This window comes from Colobus angolensis, unplaced genomic scaffold, assembly GCF_000951035.1.
Source record: "Colobus angolensis palliatus isolate OR3802 unplaced genomic scaffold, Cang.pa_1.0 Scaffold42, whole genome shotgun sequence".
Taxonomy (NCBI): Eukaryota; Metazoa; Chordata; class Mammalia; order Primates; family Cercopithecidae; genus Colobus; species Colobus angolensis.
The window spans coordinates 5656355-5673265 of NW_012117599.1; the positions used below are offsets into that span (position 1 = coordinate 5656355).

Here is a 16911-nt window from a genome sequence, read left to right on the forward strand (position 1 = left end):
TGCTTCCAGTTTTTGCCCATTCATTATGATACTGGCTGTGGGTTTGTCATAAATAGCTCTTATTATTTTGAGATATGTTCCATCAATACCTAGTTCATTGAGAATTTTTAGCATGAAGGGCTACTGAATTTTGTTGAAGGCCTTTTCTGCATCTATTGAGATAATCATGTGGTTTTTGTCATTGGTTCTGTTTATATATGCTGGATTACATTTATTGATTTGAGTATGCTGAACCAGCCTTACATCCCAGGGATGAAGCCAACTTGATCGTGGTAGATAAGCTTTTTGATGTGCTGCTAGATTCGGTTTGACAGTATTTTGTTGAGGATTTTCGCATTGATATTCATCAGGGATATTGGTCTAAAATTCTCTTCTTTTGTTGTGTCTCTGCCAGGCTTTGGTATCAGGATGATGTTGGCCTCATAAAATGAGTTAGGAAGGATTCCCTTTTTCTATTGATTGGAATAGTTTCAGAAGGAATGGTACCAGCTCCTCTTTGTACCTCTGGTAGAATTAGGCTGTGAATCCGTATGGTCCTGGACTTTTATTGGTCAGTAGGCTATTATTGCCTCAATTTCAGAACCTGTTATTGGTCTATTCAGAGATTCAACTTCTTCCTGGTTTAGTCTTGGGAGAGTGTGTATATGTCCAGGAATTTATCCATTTCTTCTAGATTTTTTAGTTTGAGTAAAGGTGTTTATCCTATTCTCTAATGGTTGTTTGTATTTCTGTGGGATCAGTGGTGATATCCCCTTTATCATTGTTTATGACATCTATTTGATTCTTCTCTCTTTTCTTATTAGTCTTGCTAGTGGTCTACCAATTTTGTTGATCTTTTCAAAAAACCAGCTCCTGGATTCATTGATTTTTTGAGGGTTTTTTTGTGCCTCCATCTCCTTCAGTTCTGCTCTCATCTTAGATATTTCTTGCCTTCTGCTAGCTTTTGAATTTGTTTGCTCTTGTTTCTCGTTATTTTAATTGTGATGTTAGGGTGTCGATTTTAGATCTTTCCTGCTTTCTCTTGTGGGCATTTAGTGCTATAAATTTCCTTCTACACACTGCTTTAAATGTGTCCCAAAGATTCTGGTACGTTGTGTCTTTGTTCTCATTGGTTTCAAAGAACATCTTTATTTCTGCCTCCATTTCATTATTTAACCAGTAGTCATTCAGGAGCAGGTTGTTCAGTTTCCATGTAGTTGTGTGGTTTTGAGTGAGTTTCTAAATCCTGAGTTCTAATTTGATTGCACTGTGATCTGAAACAGTTTGTTGTGATTTCTGTTCTTTTACATTTGCTGAGGAGTGCTTTACTTCCAATTATGTGGCAATTTTAGAGTAAGTGTGATGTGGTGCTGAGAAGAATGTATCGTCTGTTGATTTGGGCAGGAGAGTTCTGTAGGTGTCTATTAGGTCTGTTTGATGCAGGGCTGAGTTCAGGTCCTGGATATCCTTGTTAATCTTCTGTCTTGTTTATCTGTCTAATATTGACAGTGGGGTGTCAAAGTCTCCCATTATTATTGTGTGGGAATCTAAGTCTCTTTGTAGGTCTCTAAGGACTTGCTTTATGAATCTGGGTGCTCCTGTATTGGGTGCATATATATTTAGGATAGTTAACTCTTCTTGTTGAATTCACCCCTTTACCATTACGTAATAGCCTTTTTTGTCTCTTTTGATCTTTGTTGGTTTCAAGTCTGTTTTCTGAGAGACTAGGATTGCAACCCCAGCTTTTTTTTTGCTTTACATTTGCTTGGTAGATCTTCCTCCATCCCCTTATTTTGAGCCTATGTGCATCTCTGCACATGAGATGGGTCTCCTGAATACAGCATGCTGATGGACCTTGACTTTTTATCCAATTTGCCAGTCTGTGTCTTTTAATTGGGGCATTTAGCCCATTTACATTTAAGGGTAATATTGTTATGTGTGAATTTCATCCTGTCATTATGATGTTTGCTGGTTATTTTGCCATTAATTGATGCAGTTTCTTCCTAGCATCGATGGTCTTTACAATTTGGCATGTTTTTGTAGTGACTGGTTTTCTTTCCATATTTAGTGCTTCCTTCACGAGCTCTTATAAGGCAGGCCTGGTGGTGACAAAATCTCTCAGCATTTGCTTGTCTGGAAAGGATTTTATTTCTCCTTCACTTATGAAGCTGAGTTTGGCTGGATATGAAATTACGGGTTGAAAATTCTTTTCTTTAAGAATGTTAAATATTGGCCCCCAACAAGCCTCTCTTCTGGCTTGTGGGGTTTCTGCCGAGATATCCAGTTAGTTTGATTGGCTTCCCTTTGTGGATAACTTGACCTTTCTCTCTCGCTGCCCTTAACACTTTTTCCTTCATTTCAACTTTGGTGAATTTGAAAATTATGTGTCTTGGAGTTGCTCTTCTCGAGGAGTATCTTTGTGGCGTTCTCTGTATTTCCTGAATTTGAATGTTGGCCTGCCTTGCTAGGTTGGGGAAGGTCTCCTGGATAATATCCTGAGGTATGTTTTCTAACTTGGTTCCATTCTCCCCATCACTTTCAGGTACACCAATCAAACGTAGGTTTGGTCTTTTCACATAGTCCCATATTTCTTGAAGGCTTTTTGTTAACTTCTTGTTACTCTTTTTTCTCTAATCTTGTCTTTTCTCTTTATTTCATTAATTTGATCTTCAATCATTGATATCCTTTCTTCCACTTGATCAAATCGGCTATTGAAGCTTGTACATGCGTCACAAATTTCTTGTGCCATGGTTTTCAGCTCCATCAGGTCATTTAAGGTGTCTCTACACTGTTTATTCTAGCTAGCCATTCATCTAACCTTTTTCAAGGTTTTTAGCTTCCTTGTGATGGGTTCAAACATCCTCCTTTAGCTCGGAGAAGTTTGTTATTATCAACCTTCTGAAGCCTACTTCTGTCAGCTTGTCCAAGTTATTCTCTGTCCAGTTTTGTTCCGTTGCTGGCGAGGAGCTGTGATCCTTTGGAGAAGAGGCACTCTGGTTTTTGGAATTTTGAGTGTTTCTGCTCTGGTTTTTCCCCATCTTTGTGGTTTTATCTACCTTTGGTCTTTGATGGTGGTGATGTTGGTGACCTACAGATGGGGTTTTGGTGTGGATGTCCTTTTAGTTGACGTTGATGTTATTCCTTTCCTTCTAATAGTTAGGCCCCTCAGCTGCAGGTGTGTTGGAGTTTGCTGGAGGTCCACTCCAGACCCTGTTTGCCTGGGTATCACCAGTGGAGGCTGCAGAACAGCAAATATTGCAGAACAGCAAGTATTGCTGCCTGATCCTTCCTCTGGAAGCTTTGTCACAGAGGGGCACCCGACATATGAGGTGTCTGTTGTCCCCAACTGGGAGGTGTCTCCCGGTCAGGCTACACGGGGGTCAGGGACCCACTTGAGGAGGCAGTCTGTCCATTCTTAGAGCTTGAATGCTGTGCTGGGAGAACCACTGCTCTCTTCAGAGCTGTCAGGGACATTTAAGTATGCAGAAGTTGTCTGCTGCCTTTTGTTCAGCTATGTCCTGCCCACAGAGGTGGAGTCTACAGAGCAGTAGGTCCTGTTGAGCTGCAGCGGGCTCCACCGAGTTCAAGCTTCCTGACTGCTTTACCTACTCAAGCCTCAGTAATGGCGGATGCCCCTTCTCCCCCCACACCTGGCTGCAGCCTCGCCTTGCAGGTCGATCTCAGACTGCTGCCGTGTTAGCAGGAAGCAAGGCTCTGTGGGACATGTGACCTGCTGGGCCCGGCATGGGAGGGAATCTCCTGGTCTGCCAGTTGCTAAGACCTTGGGAAAAGTGCAGTATTTGGGCAGGAGTGAACCGTTTTTCCAGGTACAGTCTGTCATGGCTTCCCTTGGCTAGGAAAGGGATATCCCCCGACATCTTGCGCTTCCCAGGTGAGGCGACACCCCACCCTGCTTCAGCTCACCCTCCATGGGCTGTACCCACTGTCCAACCAGTCCCATTGAGATGAACCAGGAACCTCAGTTGGAAATGCAAAAATCACCTGTCTTCTGCGTCAATCTCGCTGGGAACTGCAGACCGGAGCTGTTCCTATTTAGCCATCTTGGAAGCCAGATCCCATTTTCACTTTTTATTATCCATTTGTTTGCCTAATATGTTTTCACTTTCTGGGTTTCGCTAGTGAATGCTATCTTGTTTATCAGTACTTTGTTAGAGAGCCATGAAATTACACTTATGATCAGTAGAAGTCTGGTCTAGTTTCTGATTCAAAGAGGTTCATGACAAGAACGGCATCCACGACATGCGTGTTGAGCGTGGAAATCCTGGATCATCATGAAATTACAAAACACAGAGCAGGGAAGCCACGATGCTTGGAGCTGTCAAGTAATTATTTGTTCTTTTTCTACACTCTGTCCATAATCATTCAGCCCTCGCTTCTGCCTGGTTTCATGTTGCATCCCTTTTTTTTTTTTTTTTTTTTTTTAATTAGCTCCCAAGCAGTGGGATTCAATGGAAATGTGAACCATTTTTCCTCTTTTCTGGCTCCAGGTCCTACCTCTTCCTGCAGGAAGCCCACATAAGCCGGGATGAGGAGGCAAGACAAAAGAGCAGAGTAGGCAAGTTTGACACAATTAACACCTTGGTCATGCCTCCAAATGTGGTGGGTCTTTCAGGGAAGGAGAACCAAAATGTACAGGAGAAAAATGACAGGCGACAAAAGGGAAAGTCAGCCAAAGCTAAATGTAGAATTAGAGGCTAGAAATTCCTGTTGTCAACAAGAGATTCTGACAGTTTCATCTCCTCTAACTTAAGAAAATCATTGAAAAGCCTTCCTATATGTTTAGTTGCAAAGCAAAATCAAGAAACACATTTTAAGTACCTAAAGAAATTATGAGAAAGTAGGCAGCAGGCTCAGATTCTAGCCCTGAGAAATAAGGTGGTGTTTGGGAGAGAAAAGCAGAAGTAAAGTGCCTGATTGTCAGGCAACATAATACTCTGTACTTTTAATAATACTGAGTCACCCCAACCCCAGACTATCCTGTGATTTCATTTTAATATAGAAAGCAAATACAACACAGTTAAAATGAAAAAATCAACTGGGATAACTTGCAGAAAATATAATTAAGTTAAAAATTATATCCTGAATACAGACAGAACTCAATCAAATCAATAGGAAATACACCCCAACAGAAAATGGTCTGGTGGTAACATGTACACACAATATACACATGACCAAAGCACATGCAAAAGTGCTCACCTTATAATCCAATAAATGCAAGTAGAAACAGCTAATTCTAGTTTTTACCCAACAAGTTTTCTGGGGTAGGAATGTTATGAATTTGTGTTAAGAACACCCATGAATTATCATCAGGGATGGGAACTGACTGCAAGTGTTTACAGTGGGTTGCAAAAAGCAATTTAGCAGGCCATTATGTGAGGATCTATCCTTAAAAAATGACCAGATATGGATGGGGACTTACAGTGTTTAAAACAGACGAAAATTACAAACAACCTATATTTTCAGTAAGGGATATGGTTAGGCTGGGTACAGTGGCTCACACCTGTAATCCCAGCACTTTGGGAGGCCAATGCGGGTGCATTGCTTAAGCCCAGGGGTCCAAGACCAGTCTGGGCAACTTGGCAAAACCCTGTCTCTACAAACAAATAAAACAAAGGTAGCCAGGTGTGGTGGTACACGTGTAGTCCCAGCTCTTGGGAGGCTGAAGTGGGAGGCTTGCTTGAGCCCAGGAGGCAGATGTTGCAGTGAGCTGAGATCATGCCACTATATTCCAGCCTAAGTGATAGAGCAACACTCTACCTCAAAAAAAGGGGGGGGATATGCTTAAATTATGGTACACCCCCCAAAATATTTCACAGCTATTATACAAGATGCACTTGAAAATATCTTAATGTGAAAATGTTTATGATATTTGAGGCAAAAAGAATGATAAAAGTATTTCTTGGGTGCTTTCCACGTCCCAGGACTGTTTTATTCTCTTTACATGTGTTTCTCATTCATCTCTTAAAAGAACCTCATGAGGTAGGTACTATTATTAATATTACTATTATTAATATCCTCACTTTACATATGATGAAGTGGAAACAAGATGGTTATCTTACCCAGGGTTACAGTCTAAGAAGTTCCATTCCAGGCTTGGTGCTGTTAAAAAATTTTACCATGTTACCTGATGGCTATCTGTCTCTGTCTGCCTGTGTGTCTGTCTGTCTACCTATTTATCAGTAATTTTCATTCAAGTGAAGAGTTTGTCAAAAGGAGTCCTTATAATAGGTGTGGCCAGGAGGTAAGAAAGCAATAAGAGGCCATGCAGTACTCAAGGCCCAAAGAGGAGACAAAAATCAAATTAGGAAGGAGAAAGTCTTCTGAGGGGTCCTCTTGTCTAATTATTATGTCTGTCCATCATCCATCTACACATCGGTCTTTCAATTCATCTAGCCTTGCAGCCTCTGTATGACAGGATGAGGCAAAAAGATAGCAGATAACACGCCATAAAGTGAATTGTGAGATGCATACCCTAGGGGACTTGTATCCTCGGGTAGTTAGCTGAAATGGGATTATGGAAAGCTACAGAAGCCCTTAACACTAATCCCCCACAATGAGGTAGAGAGAAAAGAGCACGCATAAGGGGTTTTCTGACTTCGAGACCACCCTCTTCTCTGGTGTGGGAGGGCTGTGGGCCCCCTCAGGCCTGAGTCACTCAAAGAGCGGCATCAGACTCCTGGTGGGCAGTGAAGGCAGGGCTGGCCAGCGGCTCTGGCAGGGGAGTGGAAGAGATGGGTGCAGCTGTGGGTTCAGCCGGCTCACCCACCATCTGTGCAGGCTGAGAATGGCTGTGTCCTCTTCATGAAAGAGCTGGCATGTGGGAGAGCCCAGAGTCTGCTCTGCGAGGCCGCCTAGAAAGGCGGTCAGCCACAGTAGCCCTGGGAGGTAGCCTGCTGGGCAAGCAGCACATGACCGCTGAAAAGGGTCTTTCATCAAGCCTGGGGATGCATGTTCAGACAGTCGCAAAGGGACCCTGAACACCACCACCGGGAGACAGGGTCCGCCTGCCCCCAGAGCCTGCAGCCATAAAATAAGAACTGTCCAGCCACTTACCTCCTTCTCTCCCGCCCAGCGGGGTCAGGCCACACCTGGTGAGCTGCGGGAAGAGGCAGAGGGAGGGAAGAGCCCAGGCCTAGTTCTCTGTAGCAAGATATCAAGCTGGAGGGGAAACAGCTCTGCTTTAAACCAAGTTCAGAGTTTTGATACTATCTGGGATTGGATACTCTAAGCATCAGACTGATGACATTGCTGGGTAGTTACAGTGACAACAAGACTTGGTGTCATCCAAGAGTTTCCAGCAAGGTCATGCTGATTGCTCAAATGCTCACTCAGGAACTGGGGAAGAACCAGCCACCGGACACCTTCAGACACAGAACAGGAAGATGAAGTCGCCATGTGGTTACTTCTCCAGCTCCTGCCGGTCCCATACGTGCGCATGAGTGAGTGTGCACGTCTGCAAATGAACTACACACACGTGCCTACATCTCTGGACAGGGAAGTGATAGCCGGCACTCATTTTCTTCTTTTTACATGTTTTCCTCTAATTTCCACATTACCTACAAAGGGGATGTAGTCCTTTTATAATCAGAAAATCATCAGTAAATGTTATTTCAAAAGAGGAAGTCAGCCTTCTGGAAATTCCCTAATCCATGTAAAATATCACTTGTACCAGGAATGAGTCTTACCCATCAGATGCCCAGTACAGTCACAAAGAGCAAGAAACATTCCAACATCTGCACAGGAACTTGGCGAGAAACTGACTCCATTCCCAGGGGAGGAGGGAGGAAGTGAGAATTGCGGATTTCGTTGTTTCTCTTGTAAACACGCTTTGGAATCATATCCTTTTCCTTTCCCCTCCCTTCTCCATTTCGTCACAAATTCAGCAGCACGGAGAGGAGACCCTTCCCAATACCAGCTCAACTGATGTGGCCCATTTTTCAGGCAAATTTCCAAGAGCTGAAAGTTAGTACCTTGGCATCTTGCGGGAGTTTTAAAGGAATCCTAGAGTATTGAAATAAAAAATGCCGCCTAGCTGCATGTAGTCACACACTGGAGTCTCTTTAACTGTTTTTCTAATGCTTTGCAGTGGAATTACCATGAAGGTGAAACAGCCTTATAAAAAGATCTTTAAAAGATCGTGAAAAAAGTTTTTGCTATGTTAGAAAAGGAGGTAGGAATCCCATGGAGCCAAAACACATCAAGTCAAAGTCACCCACTTCCCTCTGATAAGGGTGGTAGATGGCCGGATGGGAAAAGGCTGCAGGGGCCAGGATACCCAGCACTCAGCTCAGCCTTGGATGACGTTTCCCAGTATTCAAAGTGATGAAATGGCAAAATATGAGCTGGATGATAGCAGCTGGGGGATTTCCCAGCTACTGGGAAAACCTTAGAGTTACCTAGCAAGATGACTTGATAAAAGACACACTTTTCAAACACAGCCACTTCAGCAGATTGGGAAGACTGGATGAACCACCTGTGATTCAAGAACATGGTAAGAAATAGAACTGCAGATCAAAACTGAATAGGTGGCCGGGCACAGTGGCTCACACCTGTAATCCCAGCACTTAGGGAGGTTGAGGTGGGCAGATCACGAGGTCAGGAGATCGAGACCATCCTGGCCAACACAGAGAAACCCAGTCTCTACTAAAAAAAAATACAAAAATTAGCTGGGCGTGGTGGTGCACGCCTGTTGTCCCAGCTACTTGGGAAGCTGAGGCAGGGGAATCGCTTGAACCTGGGAGGCAGAGGTTGCAGTGAGCCAAGATTGTGCCGCTGCACTCCAGCCTGGCGACAGAGCAAGACTCTGTCTCAAAAAAACAAACAAACAGCACAAAAAAATTGAAGAGGTAAAATACAATAGGAGTAAGAGAATAGCTACTCTTGGGTTCAAATAGTTAATTACATGATGATAACTGATAACAACAACATTTTGTATTTATGTAGACTGTTAATATTTTACAGTTTACAAGACTGTTTTGGGAGGCTTACCTTAATTTCAACTCTTTAGAAAAAAATACTTAAGGGTTGCTTCTGTTGACTACAACTTTAAAGTGAACAGATACAGAAAAATAAAAGCCAACAGTAGCCAAATAAAGGTAAGCGTTCTTGTCCTTTGAGCACATCTGAGGCAGTGGGTTACACCCTTGGGGCCACCTTTAAGAGAAACATCAATAATTGGAGTCATAATGAAACAGGTGGGCAGAGAGGTGAAGGGAAGACGGGGAGAGGTGAACAGTTGTTTCCAATATGTAAGCAGCCTCCATATTAGAAGATTCTGTAATTATCAGAAGTGTAGAACTTCGACAAATGACCAGAAGTTTCAAAGATGAAGTCTGTGTCTGGGAGAATGGATCTAATCATTTCGATGTTTTGCAAGTAAAATAGAAATCCACAGGATTGCTGGGGGGAGGGTAATGGTTTGGCCACATTTCCTTGATGTCAGTCAGCCATGCGCCCCCTAATGCTGCAAGTTCACTCCTGGACATACAGATGCAAGAGGCAGGAGGCTCACTTGAACCTGGGAGGTGGAGGTTGCAGTGAGCCAAGATCACCACTGCTCCAGCCTGGGCAACAAGAGGGAAATTCTGTCTTAGAAAAAAAAAAACCAAAGATCTTAACCCCCAGAGGAGATCTTTTAAGAGCCAATGAGTTCTCTCAGCACAACTCAATTGTGAGAAACATCAGTTGTCCGATATCACAAAGTGGCTCTTAGCTTGTGTGGTGCCAATGCGTCTCTCAGAACTTGGCATTTCTCTGCAGGGAATACTATCCCAGCAAACCTGGCTCCCCGAGGAGTGCTTGGAGCTGCCATAATTACATTCCCTTAGGTGCTACCCATTCCTCATCCTTCCTGGCCCCTCACTATGAAGTGTGGACAAAGGGAAGTGGCTAACAGGACAGCTCTTCAATTAGCTGAAGGATGTTGACCAGCTGGTGGGAAGAAAGCCAAAGATACCCACTGAAAATCCATTAGACCCAAATACATTGCAACACTTCCTCCATTAACTTGCTTCCCTTTTTTGCACTCAGTCGAGAGCGCATTCCTAATCTTCAACAACTTACCTTCCCAAAGGTGGCTGGGTTGACTTGGTTCTCAGTGTTTTGCCCACAGGTCTCCACGTAAATCTCATACATGAGACAGTGAGGGACACCACACCCTTCGCAAATGCAGAAGTTGTCGACCAACCTGGAGGAGAGGAGGACAAGGAAGAGGAAATTGCCGTTTGTTTTTCTGGAGCAAAATATTTTGTCAAAATCAATGGTCAAGATGTGTGTGAGGTTCCAATAAATGAAACGTCTTAATTCATTGGATGAATCCCTGCGAAGGCTCACAACCAGCATCACGAATGTACCCATTTGTCCTTAGGCCAGTGTTAAGTGTATTGACTGTGGCTTTTAGAAGATCAAAAGCCCATAAAGTGTTTCTGTTTTTGTTTGTTTCCTGGCAGGTTGGCATGCTAAACGAAGTTCAAATGAGGACTTCAGTAGACACTGTTTCATAGACCTTTATAAAGGTTACGGCCAAGAGCTACATAACTACAAAGTGGAGAATTATTTATTCTACTTTATGAATAAGACACAAAACAATACCCAGGGAAAGCCTATCACCCTGCAGGTGACCGCAGGAGCCAGCCTGGCTTCCCAGGCCCCATTTTCACATCCTTTCCTCTCTGATTCCTGTTCCTCTGAAGAAGTTGCTTGCATGGTTCTTAAACCCGTGGTTTAGGGCAGGCCATTATGTTTGGATTCTTTGAATTGCAGTGAGGTGTAAAATGCAAGACACCAAGAGACACCGAGAGAGGCAGAGTGCTTTTGCTCTGCTTTCTCCCCTACTGGGTACAGAGCCAAAGCAGCACAGAGCGAATGCAGCAGTGCCTGTGACCTCTGCTCAAAGTGATACCTTCAACTACACCAGCACTCCCGGTCTGGGGGCAGAGTGTATTCCTTACCAATAACGGGCTCTGGCTGAGGTTCACAGACCACCCCCGGCCCCTGGGGACAGCCAGGTGCCTGTTCCAGCAGCAGTATGTCGGTGTGGGGGTGAGTGGCAAAGGTGGCCTGGGTCACAAAGTGTCCGTAGTGACATCCAGCTACAACCTTCCTTTCCCAGTGGGATGGACCGTCGTTCTTTAAAAAAAAAACCCACAAAGCAAGCCAGTATAACTCTTAAACAAAGAGGAATATTTATTTAGCAGAGACTTTACAGACAATACATGCCCTTGGCATTTGTTTTTCTAGAGCAAAATATAGGTATTTTGCTTTAGATGGGTATATGGGTGGTATACAGCTTATCTTCTGAAATGAGGCACACTGGGGCCAAATTTACTCTCCTTGGGAACTAAAGGATATAGTCACAATTGTTAACCCCACTGGCTTTCCAGAAAAAAAGACACATGAACATAACGAATGGGGGAATCTCTGACCCTGCAATGTTTTCTTGGGGTAATAAATTACCCCAGGCCCAGGGGCCTCAAACAACAGAAATGGATTCTCACAGTTCTGGAAGTTGGAAGCCTAAAAATCCAAGTGCCAAGCAAGGTCGGTTCCTTCCAGAGGCTCTGAGCGAGACTCGCTAGATATTTTTCTCCTTGTTTCTGGTGATTGCCGGAAATCCTCGGTGTTCCTCAGCTTCACTCCAGTTCCTGCCTGTGTCTTACATGGCCTTCTCCTTGTGTGTCTGTTATCTCTGTGAATTTTATTGCTTTTCTTTTTTGTATTCTTTTAGTAGAGACAGGTTTTGCCGTGTTGGCCAGGCTGGTCTTGAACTGGGCTCAAGCGATCCACCCACCTTAGCCTCCCAAAGTGCGGGGATTACAGGTGTGAGTCACCGCGCATGGCTAGTATCTCTGTGAATTTTCTTATCAAGATACCAGTGATTGGATTTAGAGCCCATCCTAATTCAGGATGACTTCCATTTAACTAATTACATCTACAAAGATCCTGTTTCCAAATAAGGTTATGTTCTGAGGTTCCGGGTGGACATGAGTTTTTTTGGGGGGGATGTTATTCAACCCAGCACAGGCACCAAGGAAGTAGATTTTTTCTGGGATGCTTCCCTAAATCAATGTGGGAACATGACACTTCAGATACTTCACAATGGTTTAAATGCAACTGCTACTGCACCAATTATTTGGCTCAAAGTTGAGTACAGGGTGATATCTATTGGTGGGATGGTGGGGTGGGGGAGTGGCAGATTCATATATAGTCAGCATACAGATATATACACACACACACACATACATATACACACATATATACATATACACATAAATATATATAGAGAGAGAGAGAAAGAGAGACTCCCTGTGGAGTACAGTGGTGCAATCATAGCTCATTGCATCCTCAAACTCCTGGGCTCAAGGGATCTTCCTGCCTTAGCTTCCTGAGTAGCTAGGACTACAGGCGTGTAACCAAGTCCAGATACTTAAAAAAAAAAAAAAAACCCGTGTAGAGACAGGGTCTATGTTGCCCAAGCTAGTGTTGACCTCCCGTTGTTGAGCAATGCTCTCACCTTGGCCTTCCAAAGTGCTGGGATTACAGGCACAAGCCACTGCACCTGGCTTATATTTCTTTTGTTAAGATACTACTTGTTGATATATGAAAAACTCAATATTGGAAATATCCCAGAAAAGTGTTGGCTAAATCCAGGAAACTGCAGCAAAATGTGATGTGCATTGAATTCAAACTCACTTGTTTATTCATAGTTACTCCAGATTTAGTTATGGAACGCTCTCCTTAAAAAAGAAGTGTAAAAAATACAAACTCCTTAAAATGAACTCCAGTTTTCCATGTTTGCTGATTGTTCTTTCCTGTGACAGACGCTCATTTCTTCTAAGTCTCTATGAATTGCTGTCCTCCAATTTCAAAATACTACCGAGCTTGCCTGTTGCCTAAGTGGAGTAGGAAGGCCAAATAATACTCTTAATAAGAATGATAGTAAAGGTCTATGGCCAAGAGTCCTTTCTATACCACACATGTCAAGAAAGGGCTACCTTTAGATGTGAGCTCTGTGTGGCTGCCTTGGTCCTGGCAGTTCCAAGAGATTCATCTGGTCTCTGACCATGTGTCTGTAGTCATTTGCCCAACATTCTAAGCCAAATCACAGAGACCGATCAATGGCAGCCAGTCAGCATACAGTAACTGGACAAGCAGAAAGTTTGAAAGTGGACTTTGTCACCCAGTAGTTGCCTCAGCCTTCAGCGTCCACACACACGGGAAATTATGATCACGACTCTTACCCCGGGCTTTGAACCTCAAAGACCCGGGTTTTCATTCTGACTGAGACATCTGAGAGTTTTTGTGATTAGAAAACAAGCACATAACGTGCCTACTACCCTGGCTTGCACATAGAAGCTCTTATCATTTTTTTGTCTACCATCAAAATCTGGAATGGAAGAAAGATGCTGACGTTAGCAGAGTGGCTGCACAGAATACCTGCTGTAGGTGAGCCTGACTTCCAACCACCTGGGGCTCCAAGGAGAGACTGAAAGGGGACTGGCAGAACTGCTGGCAGGTGACACTGATTAAGGGTTTTAAACTCTACTACCAAAATGTTCTTTGGTGATACACCTGGGAATAAAGCCTGCTTGATAAAGATCACTAGATTCCTTGCTTACCTGTATAATAACACTATTTTCCTGGTCTTGCCATCAGACAGGGTGGATTAAGATCTTGAGATCATTCATGATGTTCTCCTCACTTTGAGTGATGAACAATCTGATGATTATTGACTTCACAGCACAAATACTTAGCCAGTGGTTCACACATTTTCTGAGTACTCTTTAAAGAAAAATGTCATGAGCAACTGGACGCGGTGGCTCACGCCTGTAATCCCAGCACCTTGGGAGGCTGAGATGGGCAGATCACCTGAGGTCAGGAGTTCAAGGCCAGTCTGACCAACATGGCAAAACCCCATCTTCACTAAAAATACAAAAATTAGCTGAGCACAGTGGTGTGTGCCTGTAATCCCAACTACTCGGGAGACTGAGGTAGGAGAATTGCTTGAACCCAGGAGGTGGAGGTTGCAGTGAGCTGAGATAGTGCCACTCTGCTCCAGCCTGGGAGACACAGCAAGACTCCATCTCAAAAAAAAAAAAAAAAAAAAAAAAAAAAAAAAAAAAAAAAAAAGACAAAAAAACAAAGAAAAATGTTGTGAGCCCCCCAAACTAGGAACTAGAGTCCCTTTTGGTTCCAGCTGATCAAAAGCTACCATGAATTCTGCACCTTTCCAAATACATTTGTATTTCTAAAATTTCAACAGAGTCTGCAGAAATTTGTAAGAGTCTATGTCGGAAATAGTTATGTAGTCTACAGGCAGGGCTCAGCATACATTGGGATTAGATAATGCTTAGGTTTTGCCTGGTCTGAAGCCAGGGGTCAGACCTGCTAGGTCTGCACCCCAGCAAGGAAGTCAGATCACTATTCTTCATTTCTTTGTGCTCCCCAGAGCTTTAACCCCAGCTCTCCCCGTTTCTGCAGTCTTTCCTGTCCATGAAATAGAAACCTTCTATTACCTCTGGCCCCCGAGACTTGACCAAGCTCTCCTGGGACCTTTCTCCTGGGAGAATTTATCCAGTGTGGATGACAATGGCACTGATGTCTCTAAGACATGCTGAGGACCTAACAAGTGACTGCTTAGAAGACAAAACAACAAAGTAATGTGGAAAATGGAAGGTTTCCTCCACAGGACAATAGCTGGGCCCCTCCCTGGTCTTTCACTCAGATGCTGGCTAACAGAGTTGTCTCCAGGCACTCAGGCCCCTCGCCCTGCACTACCCACCACTGCTCCTCCAGCACTGGTAACACCTTCCAGGCTTTGGAATGCCAGACGCTGTTCTTGATGTTGATGTTAAAACCACTAGTGCCAACCATCTGTTTTGGGTGTTTTTTTTGTTGTTGGAGATGGAGTTTCACTCTTGTTGCCCACACTGGAGCGGAATGGCATAATCCTGCTTCACTACAACATTCAGGTCCCAGGTTCAAGTGATTCTCCTGCCTCAGCCTTAGAGTAGCTGGGATTTACAGGTGCCCGCCATCACACCCAGCTAATTTTTCTATTTTTAGTGGAGAGAGGCTTCCGCCATGTTAGCCAGGCTGGTCTCAAACTCCTGAGCTCAAGTGACCCACCTGCCTCGGCCTCCCAAAGTGCTGGGATTACTGGCCTGAGCCACCACAGCTGGCCTCAACGATCTGTTAAACATACTACTTCATCAACTGGATGTCTAAAGAACAGCCCTCCCCAATGAAACGGTGACCCCTCCCTTATTTTCATTGCCTCCACCTCCCCAGCCTTGAAGAGGGGCCTATAGGGATAAGAACTTGTAATATGGGACTCAAGTCTCACTCTCTGCTAAAACGGTCTACACCAGGGGTGTCCAATCTTTTCTACCCTGGGCTACACTGGAAGAACTGTCTTGGGTCACATATAAAAAACAATAATGATAGCTGATAAGCCAAAACAAACAAAAAAGTCTCAGGGTTTTAAGAAAGTTTATGAAGGCCCAGCATGGTTGCTCACACCTGTAATCCCAGCACTTTGGGAGGCCGAGGCAGGTAGATCACTTGAGGTCAGGACTTCCAGACCTGCCTGGCTAACATGGTAAAACCTTGTCTTTAACAAAAATACAAAAATTAGCAGGGCATGATGGCGCAGGCCTGTAATCCCAGCTACTACGGAGGGATAAGGCAGGAGAATCACTTGAACTCAGGAGGTGGAGGTCACAGTGAACCAAGATCATGCCACTGCACTCCAGACTGGCCAACGGAGCAAGACTCCATCACACAAAAAAAAAAAAACCAAAAGGAAGTTTACAAATTTGTGTTGGGCCTTATGCGGCCCTTAGGCTGAGGGTTGGACAAGCTTGGTCTAGACCATCATAGGCCCCCTGGTTACCATTTGAAGTGAGTTCACAAACGGTCTTAGGAGGATGTTCAGGTATTTTTAAATCAGTCTCATCATTCTTTCAAGTCTCTGGAGCATAACTTAAACTCTGGAAACTCTAATTTACTAAATGGCTACCTGAAGTCATTGAAAGGCATCCTGAGTCCTTTCTTCTAAGAAGAACGATACATGAGGGCCTGGGGTCACTGAGTGTAGCAGAAACCCAGCCCAGCTGTGTAACCCTGAAAAACGCTGTGTGCTTCAGTGTTCATTCGTTCTTTTTTTAAAATCTCATTGAAGATGTGTATCAAAAATGTTCTTTTGGAGGAAAATGGTAACTGTTTAGGCCTGCCAGGGTTATAATCACAAACACACCCTTCCTTTTTGTTTCACTCACATGACTTTTTCAAAAGTCTTCCCTGAGAAATATGCTTTGAAACTTAAAAACAGAAAAATGTACTGTTACATAACAGCTATTCACCTTGTAAAATTAAAGGTCCTAGAACTGGTTTCAATTATTTTCCTATTTAAGAAGATCTGCAAACCCAGTCCCAAGGGCTAAGGATATTTTTCTTTCCCTTTTTCCCTGCTTCGACTTAAATAGCTAGAAGTGAATTTCACAATGTGGAATGCAATGTGGAAGGCTAAAAACTCCTTAGCTTTAACTGAGGAAACATCTCATCCTGGAGCTAGGGAGAGAAAGCTTTTCCTCCTCTGGCCAATGCCCAGGCGCTTTTGGATGTACATGGAAGCAGGGTCCAACCAATGGGCCCCAGCGGGGCAGACCGGATGGCTTTCCGCGGGAAGGGTGACAACGGGGAACCCACAGATGGGAAGCCCGACCCCATTGCCGACTCGGACCCGGGGCTTTTAGGCGTGTGCGTGCATGGGAGGTCCCTCCGCGCTGGGCCTGGGGCCGCTCCTAACACCCGGCTTTCACCTGGCGTCCCGAGGGCAGCCGTAGCGGGAACCACGCTTCCCCTCCCCGGCCCCACCTCCTCCATCCGAGCGTCCCAGGGACCTGGCGGCTC

The 16911-nt window shown here is 44.2% G+C and overlaps 1 protein-coding gene across 2 annotated transcripts in view; it reads right to left on the bottom strand.

The window, feature by feature from the left end:
- RFX8 (RFX family member 8, lacking RFX DNA binding domain) overlaps positions 1-16911 on the bottom strand; it is a 76676-nt gene that overhangs the window by 59251 nt on the left and 514 nt on the right. The window contains exon 2 of one of the 2 annotated variants that reach the window (XM_011956590.1): positions 10063-10186. In XM_011956590.1, the coding sequence (XP_011811980.1) occupies positions 10063-10134 (72 nt within the window). In that variant the 5' untranslated portion in view covers positions 10135-10186. Of the gene's footprint in view, positions 1-10062; positions 10187-16911 lie in introns of those variants that run through there. The other variant, XM_011956591.1, reaches the window with a different exon arrangement.